The following is a 17,317-nucleotide window of genomic DNA, read 5'->3' as shown; positions in this document are numbered from 1 at the left end:
CAAAGGCTATGGGCCCCGACAACATCCTGGTTGTCGTGCTGAAGTCTAGAACTAGCCGCGCCTCTAGACAAGCTGTTCCAATAAAGTTGCATCATTGGCATCTACCAAACAAAGTGGAAAATTGCCCAGGTATGTCCTGTCCATAAATAGCAGGACAAATCCAATCCAGCCAATTATCGCCCCATCAGTCTACTCTTAATCATCAGCAAAATGATGGAAAGTATCATCGACAGTGCTATCAAACGGCACTTACTTACCAATAAACAATAAGATTCTGAGGGGGATTGACAGGGTAGATGCTGAGAGGTTGTTTCCCCTGGCTGGAATGTCTACAACTAGGGGGTCATAGTCTCAGGATAAGAGGTCGGCCATTTAAGACTGAAATGTGGAGGAATTTCTTCACTGAGGGTTGTGAATCTTTGGAATTCTCTACCCCAAAAGGCTGTGGATGCTAAATCGTTGAGTATATTCAAGGCTGAGATAGATAGATTTTTGGACTCTAGGGGAATCAAGGGATATGGGGATCAGGTGGGAAAGTGGAGTTGAAGTTGAAGATCAGCCATGATCTTATTGAATGGCAGAGCAGGAGCTGTATGACCTACACTTGTTGTTAATTCTTATGTTCTCATCAACAACCAGCTCACCAATGCTCAGTTTGGGTTCCGCCAGGACCAGTCAGCTCCAGACCTCATTACAGCCTCGGTCCACACATTGACAAAAGAGCTGAATTACAGAGGTGAGGTGAGAGTGACTGCCCCTGACATCAAGGCAGCATTTGACAGAGTATGGCATCATTTAATTATAATTAATCTTTATTATACTGATTTTACTATTGTATACTCCTTATTGTATTATTTACAATGTAATTTTAATTTATTTTTTTTTAGTTTTTTTCTGTGTGCGCATTTTGGCTGCCGCTTTGGACCTGAGACTTTAACCTCTTTTTACACTTCCTTCTCCCACTTTTTCTCTCTTTCCCTCAATGGTCAATATCTAACAGGTTATAAAATTGTTATAAAGCGCCTTGGGACATTTTACTACATTAAAGTTATCATTATCAAGGAGCACAGTAAAAGTGAACTCAATGGAAATCAGGGGTAAAACTCTCCACTGGCTGTAGTCATACCTAGGAAAATTGCTGTGGTTGTTGGAAGTCAATCATCTCAGCCCCAGGACATTGCTGCAGGAGTTCCCCAGGGCAGTGTCCTAGGACCAACCATCTTCAGCAATTACTTCACTCCAACTTAAAGGTCAGAAGTGGGGATGTTCATTGATGACTGCACAGTGCTCAGTTCTATTCGCAACTCCTCAGATAATGAAGCAGCCTGTGCCCGCATGCAGTAAGACCTGGACAACATTCAGGCTTGGACTGGTAAGTGGTAAGTAATTTTCATGCCACACAAGTGCCAGGCAATGACCATCTCCAACAAGAGAGAGTCAAACCACTTGACATTCAATGACATTACCATCGCCGAATTCCCCACTATCAACATCCTGGGGCTCACGATTGACCAGAGACTTAACTGGACCAACTACATAAACATTGTGGCTACAAGAGCGGGTCAGAGGCTGGGTAGTCTGCAGTGAGTGACTCACCTCTTGACTCCCCAAACCCTTTCCACCATCTAGAAAGGCACAAGTCAGGAGTGTGATGGAATACTCTCCACTTGCCTGGATGAGTGCAATTCTAACAACACTCAAGAAGCTCGACACCATCCAGAACAAAGCAGCCTGCTTGATTGGCACCCCATCCGCCACCTTAAACATTCACTCCCTCCACCACTGGCGCACCGTGGCTGCAGTGTGTACCATCGACAAGATGCATTAGCGCAACTCGCCAAGGCTTCTCCGACAACACCTCACAAACCCGCAACCTCTACCCCCGAGAAGGACATGGGTAGCAAGCGCATAGGAACGCCATCACCTCCAAGTCACACACCATCCTGACTTGGAAATATATTACCATTCTTTCGTCGTCGCTGGATCAAAATCCTGGAAGTCCCTACCTAGCAGCACTGTGGGAGTACCTTCACCACAGACTACAACGGTTCAAGGAGGCGGCTCACCAGCACCTTCTCTAGGGCAATTAGTGATGGGCCATAAATGCTGACCTTGCCAGTGACGCCCACAACCCATGAATGAATAAAAACTCTTTCAATTTTTTTACCTCATTACCTAGACACCTAAATCTCACTTTCCTTTCCAAGATGCTGACTCTCTGCTCTCACTTTTTCCCTCTTACGCCCCCTCCTCCCGTTATATTAGTTTTAACTCTCACCCACAGCTCCAGTTAACCTCCTTGCAAGAATACTAGTCTCAGCGCTGTTCAAGTATAGACTGTCCTGTCGACCCATCTCACTTCTGATGTAAAAGTGGTCTTAATACCCCAGGATTGTGAACTTTTACCTTGCATGCCATGTCTGTAGCCATGCATTTACCTCTCTAACCTGGCTAGCATGTAGCACTGGTAGTAATCTTGAGATTACCTATGGCATTCTACTTCTTAGTCTATTTTCCAACTCCTGGAACATTTTTTTGCCAATCCTGAATCCTATTGTTGCCTATGTTTTTTGCATTGATCTGAACAATAGTTTCCAGATGATACACCACCTTCTGCACCTGCTTTACCCTGGCATCTCGGAGACAGCACAGAATTCAGGACTCACAATTACAGAAGTGATTGTCTACTGTGCTCACTACTGAATCTCCCATTCAGATGCATTCCTGCATTCAACTCTCCCTCCTTGGGCAACCACTGATTCTACGCAGCTCACAGCTGCCCTTCCCCGAGTCATAATTCTTGGAACAAGTGTTCATTATTGAAAACTTACTTGCCAAGACAGGGCTCTCAGGGAGCATTTGTACCTTTCTTCTCTTTCCACCTTATTGCATAGTCACCCACCTCCAATCCTTATCCTGTATCTGTCTGCCTGTTGGTTGACTATTTCTTGAAACATGTGTTCCAGAAACTTCTCTCCTCCCGTCTAGAGCAGGGTAACTCCTACTGTTCCTCAGGCTCAGTAACTTTAAACTTGAGTGATATAGCAGGACACATTTCCTGCAAATATGTTTGCCCTGGATGCTCAAATCAACTCTCATATCCAGCAAAATTTGCAGGACACAGGCCACAGCTTCCTCTCGAACCTTTTAAAATTTGTATTTTACTTATGCTAGACAATGTGAAGATATTTAAGGAGGTGGTCCTATCACTTTAAGTAATATGATTCAAACCCAGTCCATCAATTCTTCAGAATTCCTTACTTTAACAAATACACAACAGTTAACGTATCATGCAATTAAGCAATTTATGTTCCATTTATAGCATTGGTTAACATTTTCAAATCAGTCTCTAGCAGAACTATCTTTCAATGAGATATTGATGGGACTTCAGTCATCAACAAGTGCCTTGCAGTCACAGATATTAAACTCATATTTATATGCACACAGTGTACGTTCACTATAAAGGGGGGGAAGAAAGAGTTTAATTTATGACATTAACAAGAAGACATGAGAAGCCTAATCAAAATTCAGAAGACTTGAATTTGCCTTGTTGACAGATTGTCCTCATACCTTTCAGATCACCCATTTGATTCTGGATGAGATTTAGTTCATTTGCAATCATTTCCTTTTCCTGTAGCAAGTCTCTCAATTCAGACATTTGTTCAGTTGCAGAATTTACCAGCTTAATTTTCTCTCTTTCCAGCTCACTGAGGTGTGCCTGTAGCTCTTGCATTTGTGCATCTTTGTGTGCCAATTCAGTCTAATAGAAAAGATAGTTAACACAAATTGGATTAATGCAAGATGACAACCATCACCAAACCAATACACGTATGAACACACCTCCACCTACAATCTATTATAAAAACGTTACATCAGCATATATTTGTCATACTTCCAGTAACTCACTACTTTTGTCACCCTTGTTTACGAGCAAATTTATGCAAAACAAAACAAATTTCCTGCAGCCGACTCAAATGCAGATTTCTTCCACCCAGTTGCTCAGATGCAATCTATCACAATAGCAACAATCATAGGTATGTTTCACTGATATTTTACAATTATTACTCATACCTGTATTATTATAAAATAACACTTTTCCATTCGCTACCTTTCACTGTTCATTTTAATTGGTGTCCTTAGAATCATGAGATCATACAGAACACGAGGTGGCCATTCAAACAATCACGCCTGTGCTGGCTCTTTGAAAGAGCTATCTGTTATGTATTTAATCCCTTGTAACCTGCATCATACCTATCCACCAGAGGGCCTACCTGTTGGAGTCCTAAAGGATCCCAGCATCCCTTGGGAGTACAGTATATAAGCAGGCCACTCATGAGGTACCGGCACTCTGGGACTACAATAAAGGAGCTAAGGTCACACTTGCTCATTACACACAGTACTTGGTCTGACCATTTATTATGAGTATAACAATTGGTGATGAGGTAATGAACGCGCGAAAATGCAAAGAACAGTCGGCATCCTGGAGACGTTCTCAGAGGGGGATGATTGGGAGGCCTTCGTGGAGAGACTTGACCAATACTTCGTAGCCAATGAGCTGGAAGGGGACGAGAATGCGACCAAACGAAGGGTGATCCTCCTCACTTTCTGTGGCGCCACAACCTATGGCCTCATGAAGAATCTCCTGGCCCCGGCAAAACCAAAAGAGAAATCCTATGAAGAATTGTGTACACTGGTCCGGGAGCACCTAAATCCTAAGGAAAATGTTTTGATGGCGAGGTATTGGTTCTACACGTGTCAACGATCAGAGGGTCAGGAAGTGGTGAGCTACGAACTAAGGCGCCTTGCAGGACATTGTGAGTTTGAGGGATTCCTAGAACAAATACTCAGAGACATTTTTGTACTGGGCATCGGACATGAGACAATCCTTCGCAAACTGTTGACTGTAGAAACTCCAAATCTGAGTAAAGCCATAACAATAGCCCAGGCATTTATATCCACCAGTGACAACACCAAGCAGATTTCGAAGAACAAAGAAGTTTCGGCCAGTACTGTGCATAAAGTAATGTCGGTTTTGAGCAGAAACGTACAGGGCAGAATGTACACGCCGGCTGCTGTGGCCCGACCTCAATTGACCCAGAGTCCACCATCATCTGTTAATGCGAGGCAGTTAACACCCTGTTGGCGCTGCGGGGGTGATCATCGGCCCTATCAATGTCGTTTTAAGCACTATGCGTGCAATGGCTGCAAAACAATGAAACACCTCCAACGAATGTGCAGGCAAGCTGCAAACCCTGCAAATCCTGCAAACCAGAGGAAGATCGGTCCACAGTGGATCAGACGGAATTGGAAACTCGTACTGAGGAGGCAGAGGAGCCACTCCATAATGAGTAAAATGGCCTTCGACAGGCTGTGGGGGAAGAAGGCACACAGGCCCAAGCTCAGCCCCATTCACATCAAACTAAGGACTTATACAAAGGAACTAATCCCTTTAATTGGAAGTGCTGAAGTCAAAGTTTCCTATGATGGAGCTGTACATGAACTCCCGCTGTGGATTGTGCCAGGGGATGGCCCCCACGTTGTTTTGGCAGAAGCTGGCTGGGGAAAATCCGCTGGAACTGGGACGACATCCAAGCGTTCTCGTCAGTTGACGACACCGCATGCACCCAGGTTCTAAACAAACTCCCTTCGTTATTTGAGCCAGGCACTGGAAGTTTCTCGGGGGCGAAAGTGCAGATCCGTTTGATTCCCAGTATGCGACCCATCCACCACAAGGCTCGGGTGATACCGTACATGATGCGTGAAAAAGTGGAAATCGAGCTGGACAGGCTGCAACGTGATGGCATCATCGCGCCGGTGGAGTTCAACGACTGGGCCAGTCTTAGGGAGAAGAATCGCAGCACCAGGCATCAGACCCACTGACGCCAAGACGGAGGCCATCAAGAACGTGCCGCGACCACGGAACGTGACGGAGCTGCGGTCGTTTCTGGTACTCCTTAACTACTTTGGTAATTTCTTACCTGGGTTAAGCACCCTGCTAGAACCCTACATGTGCTACTGCGCAAGGGAGACGACTGGTTATGGGGGAATTCACAAGAGGCTGCCTTTAAGAAAGCCAGAAATTTACTGTGTTCTAACAAACTGCTTGTCCTGTATAACCCATGTAAACGACTAGTGTTAGCTTGCGATGCGTCGTCATACAGGGTCGGGTGTGTGTTACAACAGGCTAATGAATCGGGAATTTTGCAACCAGTTGCGCATGCATCCAGGAGTTTGTCCAAGGCCGAAAGGGCCGACAGCATGGTTGAAAAAGAGGCTCTGGCGTGCGTTTACGGGGTAAAAAAAATGCACCAGTACTTGTTTGGCCTCAAGTTCGAGCTTGAAACTGACCACAAGCTGCTCATATCGCTATTCTCGGAGAGCAAATGGATCAATACCAATGCCTCTGCCCACATCCAAAGTTGGGCACTCACGCTGTCGGCATACAACTATATAATTTGCCACAGACCGGGCACAGAGAACTGCGCAGATGCTCTCAGTCGGCTACCATTGCCCACCACCGGGGTGGAAATGGCACAGCCAGCGGACTTGCTTTTGATCATGGAGGCATTTGAGAACGAGAAATCCCCCGTTACGTCCCACCAGATCAGGACCTGAACCAGCCAGGATCCTTTACTGTCCCTGGAAAAAAACTGTGTCCTCCATGGGAGCTGGTCCATGTGTCCCAGTGGAGATGCAGGAAGCGATTAAGCCGTTCCACAGACACAAAGATGATCTGTCCCTGCAGGCGAATTGTCTCTTGTGGGGCAATCGTGTTGTCTTGCCCAAGAAAGGCAGAGACACATTTATTGGGGAATTGCACAGCATCCACCCAGGCATCGTGATGATGAAAGCCATAGCCAGATCCCACGTGTGGTGGCCAGGCATCGACTCAAATTTAGAGTCATGTGTACGCCAGTGCAACGCTTGCTCTTAGTTGAGCAATGCACCCAGAGAGGCACTGCTAAGTTTATGGTACTGGCCACCCAAACCGTGGTCGAGGATCCATGGAGACTATACAGGCCCATTCCTAGGCAAAATGTTTTAGGTTGTCGTGGATGCTTACTCAAAGTGGATTGAATGTGCAATAATCTCTGGAAGCAAGTCCACGGCCACCATTGAAAGTCTAAGAGCTATGTTTGCCACGCACGGCCTGCCTAACGTCCTAGTCAGCAACAATGGGCCGTGCTTCACAAGTGCCGAATTCAAAGAGTTCATGACCCGCAACGGGATCAAACATGTCACATCTGCGCCGTTGAAGCCCGCATCCAACGACCAGGCAGAACGGGCAGTTCAGACCATCAAGCAAAGCTTGAAATGCATGTCGGAAGGCTCCCTGCAGACCCGGTTGTCCCGAGTGCTGCTCAGCTACCGCACCAGACCCCACTCACTCACCGGGGTTCCCCCAGCCGAACTGCTCATGAAAAGGGAGCTTAAAACAAGACCCTCTCTGGTCCACCCTGATCTACAAGCGACATCAACAGAGCGTGTACCATGACTGCGCAAACTTGTCACGCGATATTGAGATCAATGATCCTGTGTTTGTGCTCTATTATGGATATGGTCCCAAATGGCTCGCTAGCACGGTCACAGCCAAAGAGGGAGTAGGGTGTTTCACGTCAAACTGACCAATGGACAAACGCACAGAATACACTTGGACCAAATTAGCGGTTCACCAACAGCTATGTACAACCTGAAGAGGACACCACCAACTTTGACCTTCCAACACACACACAAGTGGCAACTGACATCACAGTTGACCACGAAACCGAACTCATCATCCCCAGCAGCCCGGCAAGGCCAGCTGCCCAACAGCCCAATGAAGAGATGACCAACCCAACCACACCAACATTTGTACCGAGACAATCGATAAGGGAGCGAAAAGCCCCAGATCGTCTCACTTTGTAAATAAGTGTATTGTTGACTTCACGGGGGAGTGATGGTATGACCTTGCAATCTGCATCACACCTATCTGTGCAGTCCAAAGGGATTCCAGCATCCCTTGGGAGTACGGTATTTCAGCAGGCCACTCCTGCACTCTGGAACTACAATAAAGGAGCTAAGGTCACTCTTGCTCATTACACATAGTATTCGGTCTGACCATTTATTATGAGTATAACACTATCAAATTAGTCCCAAACCCCCGCTCTTTCCCCATAGCCCTGTCAATTTTCCCCTTCAAGTATTTATCCAATTCCTTTTTGAAAGTTATTACTGAATCTGCTTCCACCATAATTTCAGTTAGTGCATTCTAGATCATATCTCGCTGCATAATTTTTTTTCCTCATGTTGCCTCTGTTTCTTTTGCCAGTTACTTTAAATCTGTGTCCTCTGCTTATTGCCACTGGAAACAATTTCTCCTTATTTACTCTATCAAAACCTTTCATGATTTTGAACACTTCTATCACTCCCCTTTAACCATCTCTACTCTAAGGGAAAAAAACAGTTTCATTAGTCTCTCCACATAACTGAAGTCTTTCATCCCTGGTACTATTCTAGTAAACCTCCTGTGCACTATCTCCAAGGCCTTGACATCTCTCCAGTCTGAAAAACAGCCATTCACCACAACTCTCTGCTTTCTATCCATTACTCAATTTTGTATCCATGCTGCTACTGCCCCTTTAATCTCATGTGCTTCAATTTTGCCAAGAAGCCTACTATGTGGTACTTTATCAAATGCCTTTTGAAATTCCATACACATATCATCAACTGCACCACCCTCATCAACTCTCTCTGTAACTTATCAAAGAACTTAATTAAAGTTAGTCAAATACACTCGAGGAATAGCAGCTCATCTTCCGATTAGATACTTTACAGCCTTCCAGACTCAACATCAAGTTCAACAATTTCAGATCATAACCACTGTTCCCATATTTGCGGGTGCTTGTAATGATTCTACTGTTGCCATCTACAGCTCTTCTAGGCCCATCTCTTGTTTCTTCACTTGTCCCATTACCATCTCCTTTTGCCTTGTCCCATCACGCTTTTGTCATTTAAATCACTCCTGCCTTCCACCCTATCACAGACCTTCCCTCCCCCCTTTCCCTGCCTCTGCACTTGCTTAAAACCTGTTACAGCTCTTTCCAGTTCTGACAAAATGTTATCGACCTGAAATGTTCCTCTCTCCAAAGATGCTGCCTGACCTGCTGAGTATTTCCAGCTCTTTCTGTTTATATAGTCAAACATGATTTGCCTTTAACAAATCCGTGCCGACTTTCATTTATTAATCCATATTTTTACAAGTGCCAATTCATTTTGTCTCATGTTATTGTACCTAAAAGTTTTCCCACCACCAACGTAAGGCTGGCTGGCCTGTCGTTGCTGGGTTGATCCCCTCCCTTTTCTGAGCAGGGGTGTAAAATTTACAATGTTCCAGTACTGTGGCTCCACACCCATATCTAAGGAGGATTTGAAGATTGCGGCCAGAGCCTCTGCAATTCAACCCTTAATTCCCTCAGCAACCTAGTGTTAACTGTATTCAAGTGTTGTATATCAATTGGGTTTTAATTGTATTCAAGTGGTGGGTAGAAATTGGGGCTCCCTTGTGTTCATATATAGGGGAGCAGTCTCAGGAAATGGAAAAGCTTATCTTGGGGATGCACAGTATGTCTCTGAAAATAAAAGTTTGTAAGCAATGAAGACTAGACTAGTATTCTATTCTTCACTACCTGGCAATCTGACTTTTATACCTAGGATGTATCCTTGCGAGACCGGGTAACTCTACTTTGAAGACTGCCAACCTTTTAAGTACCTCTTTATTTTAACTTATCCAATTTCTTTACTACCTCTTCCTTTACTGTTACATTGGCAGCATTCTCTTCTTCAGTGAAGGCAGATTCAATACTCATTCAGTTCTCCTGTCCCCACCAGAAGATTTCCTTTTTGGTCCCTAATCGGCCCCACCCTTCCTTTGACTACCCTTTTACTATTTATATGTTTATGGGTGCGTCTTGACCTGGACCTGGCTATCGGGCCTCCACCCCCACTCCAGCGGCGATCGGAACACCTCCAGCGGCGGCAGTTGGGCCTCTCCTCCACGACAGAGTCTGGGCCTCCACGACAACAGTTGGATCTCCCATGGTGACAGACGACCTCCTCCTCAATGACGATCGGGTCCCCCTTTCCCACATCGGCGACTGGCCTCCCCTCCTCCTTCAGCGACGACTGGAGCTCTCCTTCCCCACTGGCGACCTGGCCTCTTCTCCTCCTCCAACACATGGTGAGTACCATGGCTGTGACCCCCCCTGCCCTCCCACCCTGAACCCCGGTGGGCCACTGATCTCCCCCAATACCTGCCCCCAACTAGGCCTCGGACCACCTACCACCAAGGGCGCTACCCAGTGCCGAGCCTGCAGCCAACATCTCGCCGTAGGCAACTAGGCCCATATAGCAGTGCCTGCTCTCAAGTCATCTTGGACCCCCTTTCCACTGGATCAAGACCTTGCTCAGCTAAGCCCGTGTGGTAACCGGTGTGCAACGGCCACCCCACGTTAAAAGAACTCACTCACAGGTATCTTCCACTCCGTTAACATGAAGTTTGGGACCTGGAACGTCAGGATCCTCATGGACAACCCCAGCAACGACAGGCCGGAACGCCGCATCGCCATAGTTGCCCGGGAACTTAGACGCTTTGATATCGACATCGCTGCCCTAAGCAAGACCCGGCAGGCAGGGGAAGGACAGCTCAAGGAACAAGGTGGAGGTTACACCTTCTTTTGGAAAGGGAAACCAGAGGAAGAACGCCATTTCCACGGAATCGGCTTCGTCATCAAAAATGAGTTGGTTGACCGCCTCAAAGACTCTCCCTGCGGGGCTAATGAACGCCTCATGACTCTTCGACTCACCCTATCCCGAAACCAGTGCACCACAGTCATCAGTGCGTGCGCCCCAATACTCGATGCAACTGATGAGGCCAAAGAAGGTCTTTACACCAACCTTGAAAAATCCCTGTCCTGCGAACCCGCGGGTGACAAACTGATCCTCCTCGGTGACTTCAACGCCAGGGTTGGCAAGGACACAGACCTCTGGGGGGGAGGCATGATTGACAGAGAGAGGGTAGGGAAAGCCGACTCCAGCGGTACCCTACTCCTGACAAAATGTCGAGAGCATGAACTTGTCATCTCCAACACCTTGTTCCGCCAGAGGGACAAATACAAGGCATCGTGGCAACACCATCGCTCCAAACACTGGCACCTGCTCGACTGTGTCATCGTCCGAGCCAGGGATCGCAAGGATGTGTGCATCACCCGCGCCATGACAGGAGCTGATGACTGCTGGACGGACCACCACCTAATCCGATCCATCATCGACATCAACGTAGCCCCAAGGCGGAGGGGGCAGCAGAAGCAGTGCCGCAAAAAAGTCAATGCCGGTGCACTTAAGGACCCAGCTAAGAGAACCCTATACAGCCAGCACCTCATAGCCAATCTGGAGTGCCTTGATGATCCTGAGACACAGAATGCCCACAACGTTTGGTCTGCCCTCCAGGCCTCCATAACCAGTGCCTGCAAAGAGACGCTCGGTTACTCAACCAGGAAACACCAGGACTGGTTTGATGAGAATGATCAGGAGATCCAAAGAGCTAACAGATCGCAAGCGCAGGGCATTTCTGAGCCTTAAACAACAATCCAATGCGGGAGCAGGAAAGCAGCATTACAGGCGGCTCAAGGCTGAGGTCCAACAAAAAACCCGGGACCTAAAGAACAGGTGGTGGATGGAGAAAGCACAGGAGATACAGCAGCTGGCCAACATCCATGATGTGCGAGGATTCTTCATCGCAGTCAAGACCACCTACGGACCGAACACCCAAGGCCCCACCCCACTGCTGGCCAAGAATGGGGAAACACTCATCAAGGTCACCGAGGCAATTAGGACCTGCTAGAAGGAGCACTTCGAAGATCTCCTCAATCGAGACTCTGTCTTTGACTCGAGTGTTCTCGACTCCATCGTGCAGCATGCTACCCGCCACCACCTCAGTAAGACCCCAACACTGCATGAGGTAGAAAAAGCCATAAGACAGCTTAAAAACAACAAGGCTACGTGTGCGGACGGAATCCCTGCTGAGGCATTGAAGTATGGCGGAGAGGCACTGCTGGCGTGAATACACAACCTCAACTCTCTCATCTGGAGGGAGGAGAGCATGCCGGGGGATCTCAGAGATGCAGTAATCATGACCATCTTTAAAAAAGGGGACAAGTCCGACTGCAGCAACTATAGAGGAATCTCCCTGCTATCAGCCACTGGGAATTCGTTGCTAGAGTCCTCCTCAATCGTCTTCTCCCCATGGCCGAGGTGCTCCTCCCGGAGTCACAGTGCGGATTTCGTCCCCTACGGGGCACAACGGACATGATTTTTGCAGCGCGACAGCTACAGGAAAAATGCAGGCAACAGCGCCAGCCCTTATACATGGCCTTCTTCGACCTTACAAAGGCCTTTGACACTTTCAACCGCGAGGGTCTTTGGAGCGTCCTCCTCCGTTTCGGATGCCCCTAAAAGTTCGTCACCATCCTCCGCCTGCTCCACGACGACATGCAGGCCATAATCCTTACCAACGGATCCATCACAGACCCAATCCACATCCGGACCGGGGTCAAACAGGGCTGCGTCATCGCTCCAACTCTCTTCTCAATCTTCCTTGCTGCCATGCTCCACCTCACAGTCAATAAGCTCCCTGTTGGAGTGGAACTAAACTACAGAACCAGTGGAAACCTGTTTAACCTGGCCATCTCCAGGCCAGGTCCAAGACCACCCCAACCTCTGTCGTCGAACTACAGTACACGGACAACGCCTGCGTCTGCACACATAGAGACTGAACTCCAGGACATAACCGATGTATTTACTGAGGCGAACGAAAGCACGGGCCTTACGCTAAATATTCGTAAGACAAAGGTCCTCCACCAGCCTGTCCTCATCGCATAGCACTGCCCCCCCAGTCAGCAAGATCCACGGCGCTGCCCTGGACACCGTGGACTACTTCCCATATCTCGGGAGCCTCCTATCAACAAAAGCAGGCATCGAGGACGAGATCCAACACCGCCACCAGTGCGCCAGTGCAGCCTTCGGCCGCCTGAGGAAAAGAGTGTTTGAAGAGCAGGCCCTCAAAACTGCCATCAAGCTCATGGTCTACAGGGCTGTAGTAATACCTGCCCTCCTGTATGGCTCAGAGACGTGGATCGTGTACAGCAGACACCTCAAGTTGCTGGAGAAATATCACCAACGGTGTCTCTTTAAGATCCTACAAATCCCCTGGGAGGACAGGTGCACCAACATCTGCATCCTCATCCAGGCTAACATCACCAGCATTGAAGCACTGACCACACTCGATCAGCTCCGCTGGGCAGGCCACACAGTTCACATGCCAGACATGAGACTCCCAAAGCAAGTGCTCTACTCGGAGCTCCTTCACGGCAAACAAGCCAAAGGTGGGCAGCGGAAACGCTACAAGGACACCCTCAAAGCCTCCCTGATAAAGTGTGACATCCCCACTGACATCTGGGAGTCCCTGGCCCAAGACCGCCCTAAGTGGAGGAAGTGCATCCAGGAGGGTGCTGAGCACCTCGAGACTCAAAGCCAAGAGCATGTAGAAATCAAGCGCAGGCAGCGGAAAGAGCGTGCAGCAAACCAGTCCCACCTACCCCTTTCCTCAACGGCTATCTGTCCCACCTGCGACAGAATATTGGCTCTCGTATTGGACTGTTCAGCCACTAAAGAACTCACTTAGAAACATAGAAAATAGGTGCAGGAGTAGGCCATTCAGCCCTTCGAGCCTGCACCACCATTCAATAAGATCATGGCTGATCAGCATCTCAGTACCCCTTTCCTGCTTTCTCTCCATACCCCTTGATCCCTTTAGCCGTAAGGGCCATATCTAACTCCCTCTTGAATATATCCAACGAACTGGCATCAACAACTCTCTGCGGTAGAGAATTCCACAGGTTAACAATTCTCTGAGTGAAGAAGTTTCTCCTCATCTCGGTCCAAAATGGCTTACCCCTTACCCTTAGACTGTGTCCCCTGGTTCTGGACTTCCCCAACATCGGGAACATTTTTCCTGCATTTAACCTGTCCAGTCCCGTCAGTATTTTAAAAGTTTCTATGAGATACCCTCTCATTCTTCTAAACTCCAGTGAATACAGACCCAGTCGATCCAGTCTCTCCTCATATGTCAGTCCTGTCATCCCAGGAATTAGCCTGGTGAACCTTCGCTGCACTCCCTCAATAGCAAGAACGTCCTTCCTCAGATTAGGAGACCAAAACTGAACACAATATTCTAGGTGAGGCCTCACCAAGGCCCTGTACAACTGTAGTAAGCCCTCCCTGCTCCTATACTCAAATCCCCTAGCTGTGAAGGCCAACATACCATTTGTTTTCTTCACCGCCTGCTGTACCTGCATGCCAACTTTCAATGACTGATGTACTATGACATCCAGGTCTAGTTGCACCTCCCCTTTTCCTAATCTGCCGCCATTCAGATAATATTCTTGCCACCAAAGTGGATAGTCTCACATCTATCCACATTATACTGCATCTGCCATGCATTTGCCCACTCACCTAACCTGTCCAAGTCACCCTGTAGCCTCTTAGCATCCTCCTCACAGCTCACACCGCCACCCAGCTTAGTGTCATCTGCAAACTTGGAGGTATTACACTCAATTCCTTCATCTAAATCATTAATGTATATTGTAAAGAGCTCGGGTCCCAGCACTGAGCCCTGCGGCGCCCCACTAGTCACTGCCTGCCATTCTGAAAAGGACCCGTTTATCCCGATTGTCTGCTTCCTGTCTGCCAACCAGTTCTCTATCCACATCAGTACATTACCCCCAATACCATGTGCTTTAATTTTGCACACCAATCTCTTGTGTGGGACCTTGTCAAAAACTTTTTGAAAGTCCAAATACACCACATCCACTGGATCTCCCCTGTCCACTCTACCAGTTACATCCTCAAAAAATTATAGAAGATTTGTCAAGCATGATTTCCCTTTCATAAATCCATGCTGACTTGGACCGATCCTGTCACTACTTTCCAAATGCGCTGCTATTTCATCTTTAATAACTGATTCCAACATTTTCGCCACCACTGATGTCAGGCAAACCGGTCTACAATTCCCCGTTTTCTCTCTCCCTCCTTTCTTAAAAAGTGCTGTTACATTAGCTACCCTCCCGTCCATAGCAACTGATCCAGAGTCGATAGACTGTTGGAAAATGATCACCAATGCAGCCACTATTTCTAGGGCCACTTCCTTAAGTACTCTGGGATGCAGACTATCAGGCCCTGGGGATTTATCGGCCTTCAATCCCATCAATTTCCCTAACACAATTTCCTGACTAATAAGGATTTCCTTCAATTCCTCCTTCTCACGAGACCCTCTGTCCCCTAGTATTTTCGGAAGGTTATTTGTGTCTTCCTTAATGAAGACAGAACCAAAGTGTTTGTTCAATTGGTCTGCCATTTCTTTGTTCCCCATTATAAATTCGCCTGATTCTGACTGCAAGGGACCTACGTTTGTCTTCACAAATCTTTTTCTCTTCACATATCTATAGAAGCTATTGCAGTCAGTTTTTATGTTCCCAGCAAGCTTCCTCTCATACTCTATTTCCCCCCTCCTAATTAAACCCTTTGTCCTCCTCTGCTGAATTCTAAATTTCTCCCTGTCCTCAGGTTTGCTGCTTTTTCTGGCCAATTTATATGCCTCTTCCTTGGATTTAACACTATCCTTAATTTCCCTTGTTAACCACGGTTGAGCCACCTTCCCCATTTTATGAAACCAGTGAAATTATTTGATATATCCTCCCCAACCTCCTCTACTTGTAATTGTATCATAAATTACTTTATGCAGCAGCAATTTTATGCCATCACAGGATCGTTAAACAAGACTGAATGCATTAAATGAAACATTGTTGTATTCTTGGATACACAAATTTATGGTACTGTTTCTGTCGACACACTAACAATTTCACAGAGATAAATCTGATCCTGGACTAGGTAAAAAGCAACAGAAGGATTTATGTTTTACTTCTCATTTACTTCAAGAGTCTAAATGGGGTATCTGGGGGGTGGGGGTTACAGATACACAAATCACTAAAAGTATTGACACTGATGAATAAGGCCATTAAATAAAGCAAACAAAGCATTGGGGTTCGTTTCTAGAGGGATAGAATTGAAAAGCAGAGAAGTTATGTTAAACTTGTATAGAATCTTGGTTAGATCACACTTGGAGTACTGTGCACAGTTTTGGTCTCCATATTATAAGAAAGAATATAGTGGCACTGGAGAAGCTGCACAAAGGATTTTCAAGAACTAAAAGGTTATTCCCATCAGGAAATTCAACAGGCTGAGGCTCTTTTCTCTCGAAAAGAGAAGACTGAGGGGATGACCTGTTACAGGTATTCTTCTATCCTTCTCCAACGCCTCTCTGCCATCATCCAGCTGAGTGGGACTGCACTTACCTGGTTCCATTCTTATCTATCTAATCATAGCCAGAGAATCACCTACAATGGCTTCTCTTCCCGCCTCGCACCGTTAGCTCTGGTGTCCTCCAAAGATCTATCCTTGGCTCCTTCCTATTTCTCATCTACATGTTGCCCCTTGGCGACATAATCCGAAAACACAGCATCAGTTTCCACTTGTACACTGATGACACCCAGCTATACCTCATTACCACTTCTTTCAACCCTTCCACGGTCCCTAAATTGTCAGAGTGCTTGTCCAACATCCAGTTCTGGATGAGCAGAAATTTTCTCCAGTTGAATATTGGGAAGACCAAAGCCATTGTTTTCGATCCCCGCCACAAACTACATTCCCTAGCCACTGACTCCATCCCTCTCCACAACTTGTCTGAGGCTGAACCAGACTGTTCACAAGCTTGGTGTCATATTTGACCAAAATGAGCTTTCGACCACATATCTGCAGCATAACTAAGACTGCCCGTTTCCACTGCCGAAACATCACCCATCTCCGCCTTTGCCTCAGCTCATCTGCTGCTGAAACCCTCATCCATGCCTTTGTTACCTCTAGACTGGACAATTCCAACCCACTCCTGGTTGGCCTCCCACATTCTACCTTAGGTAAACTACAGGTGATCCAAAACTCGGCTGCCCATGTCCTAACTCACACCAAGTCCTTGTGCTCGTTGATCTACTTCTGGTTCAGCAACGCCTCGATTTCAAAATTCTCATCCTTATTTTCAAATCCCTCCATGGCTTCGCCCTTCTCTATCTCTGTAATCTCCTCCAGCCCCACAACCGCGCTCCCCCCCACCCCCACCCCACCCCTAAGATGTCTGCACTCCTCTAATTCTGCCTTCTGGAGCATCCCTGAT

General features: G+C 47.2%; 1 protein-coding gene across 4 annotated transcripts in view; it reads right to left on the bottom strand.

The window, feature by feature from the left end:
* LOC139244536 (coiled-coil domain-containing protein 158-like) overlaps window positions 1-17,317 on the bottom strand; it is a 319,231-nt gene that overhangs the window by 91,283 nt on the left and 210,631 nt on the right. For all 4 annotated transcript variants that reach the window (XM_070871035.1, XM_070871037.1, XM_070871039.1 and 1 more), the window contains one exon: window positions 3,571-3,760. In XM_070871035.1, coding sequence (XP_070727136.1) covers window positions 3,571-3,760 — 190 coding nt within the window. The remainder of the gene's footprint in view (window positions 1-3,570; window positions 3,761-17,317) is intronic.

This window comes from Pristiophorus japonicus, chromosome 2, assembly GCF_044704955.1.
Source record: "Pristiophorus japonicus isolate sPriJap1 chromosome 2, sPriJap1.hap1, whole genome shotgun sequence".
Classification (NCBI taxonomy): Eukaryota; Metazoa; Chordata; class Chondrichthyes; family Pristiophoridae; genus Pristiophorus; species Pristiophorus japonicus.
The sequence above is the reverse complement of the archived record's forward strand: the minus strand, read 5'-3'. Positions and strand labels throughout refer to the sequence as shown.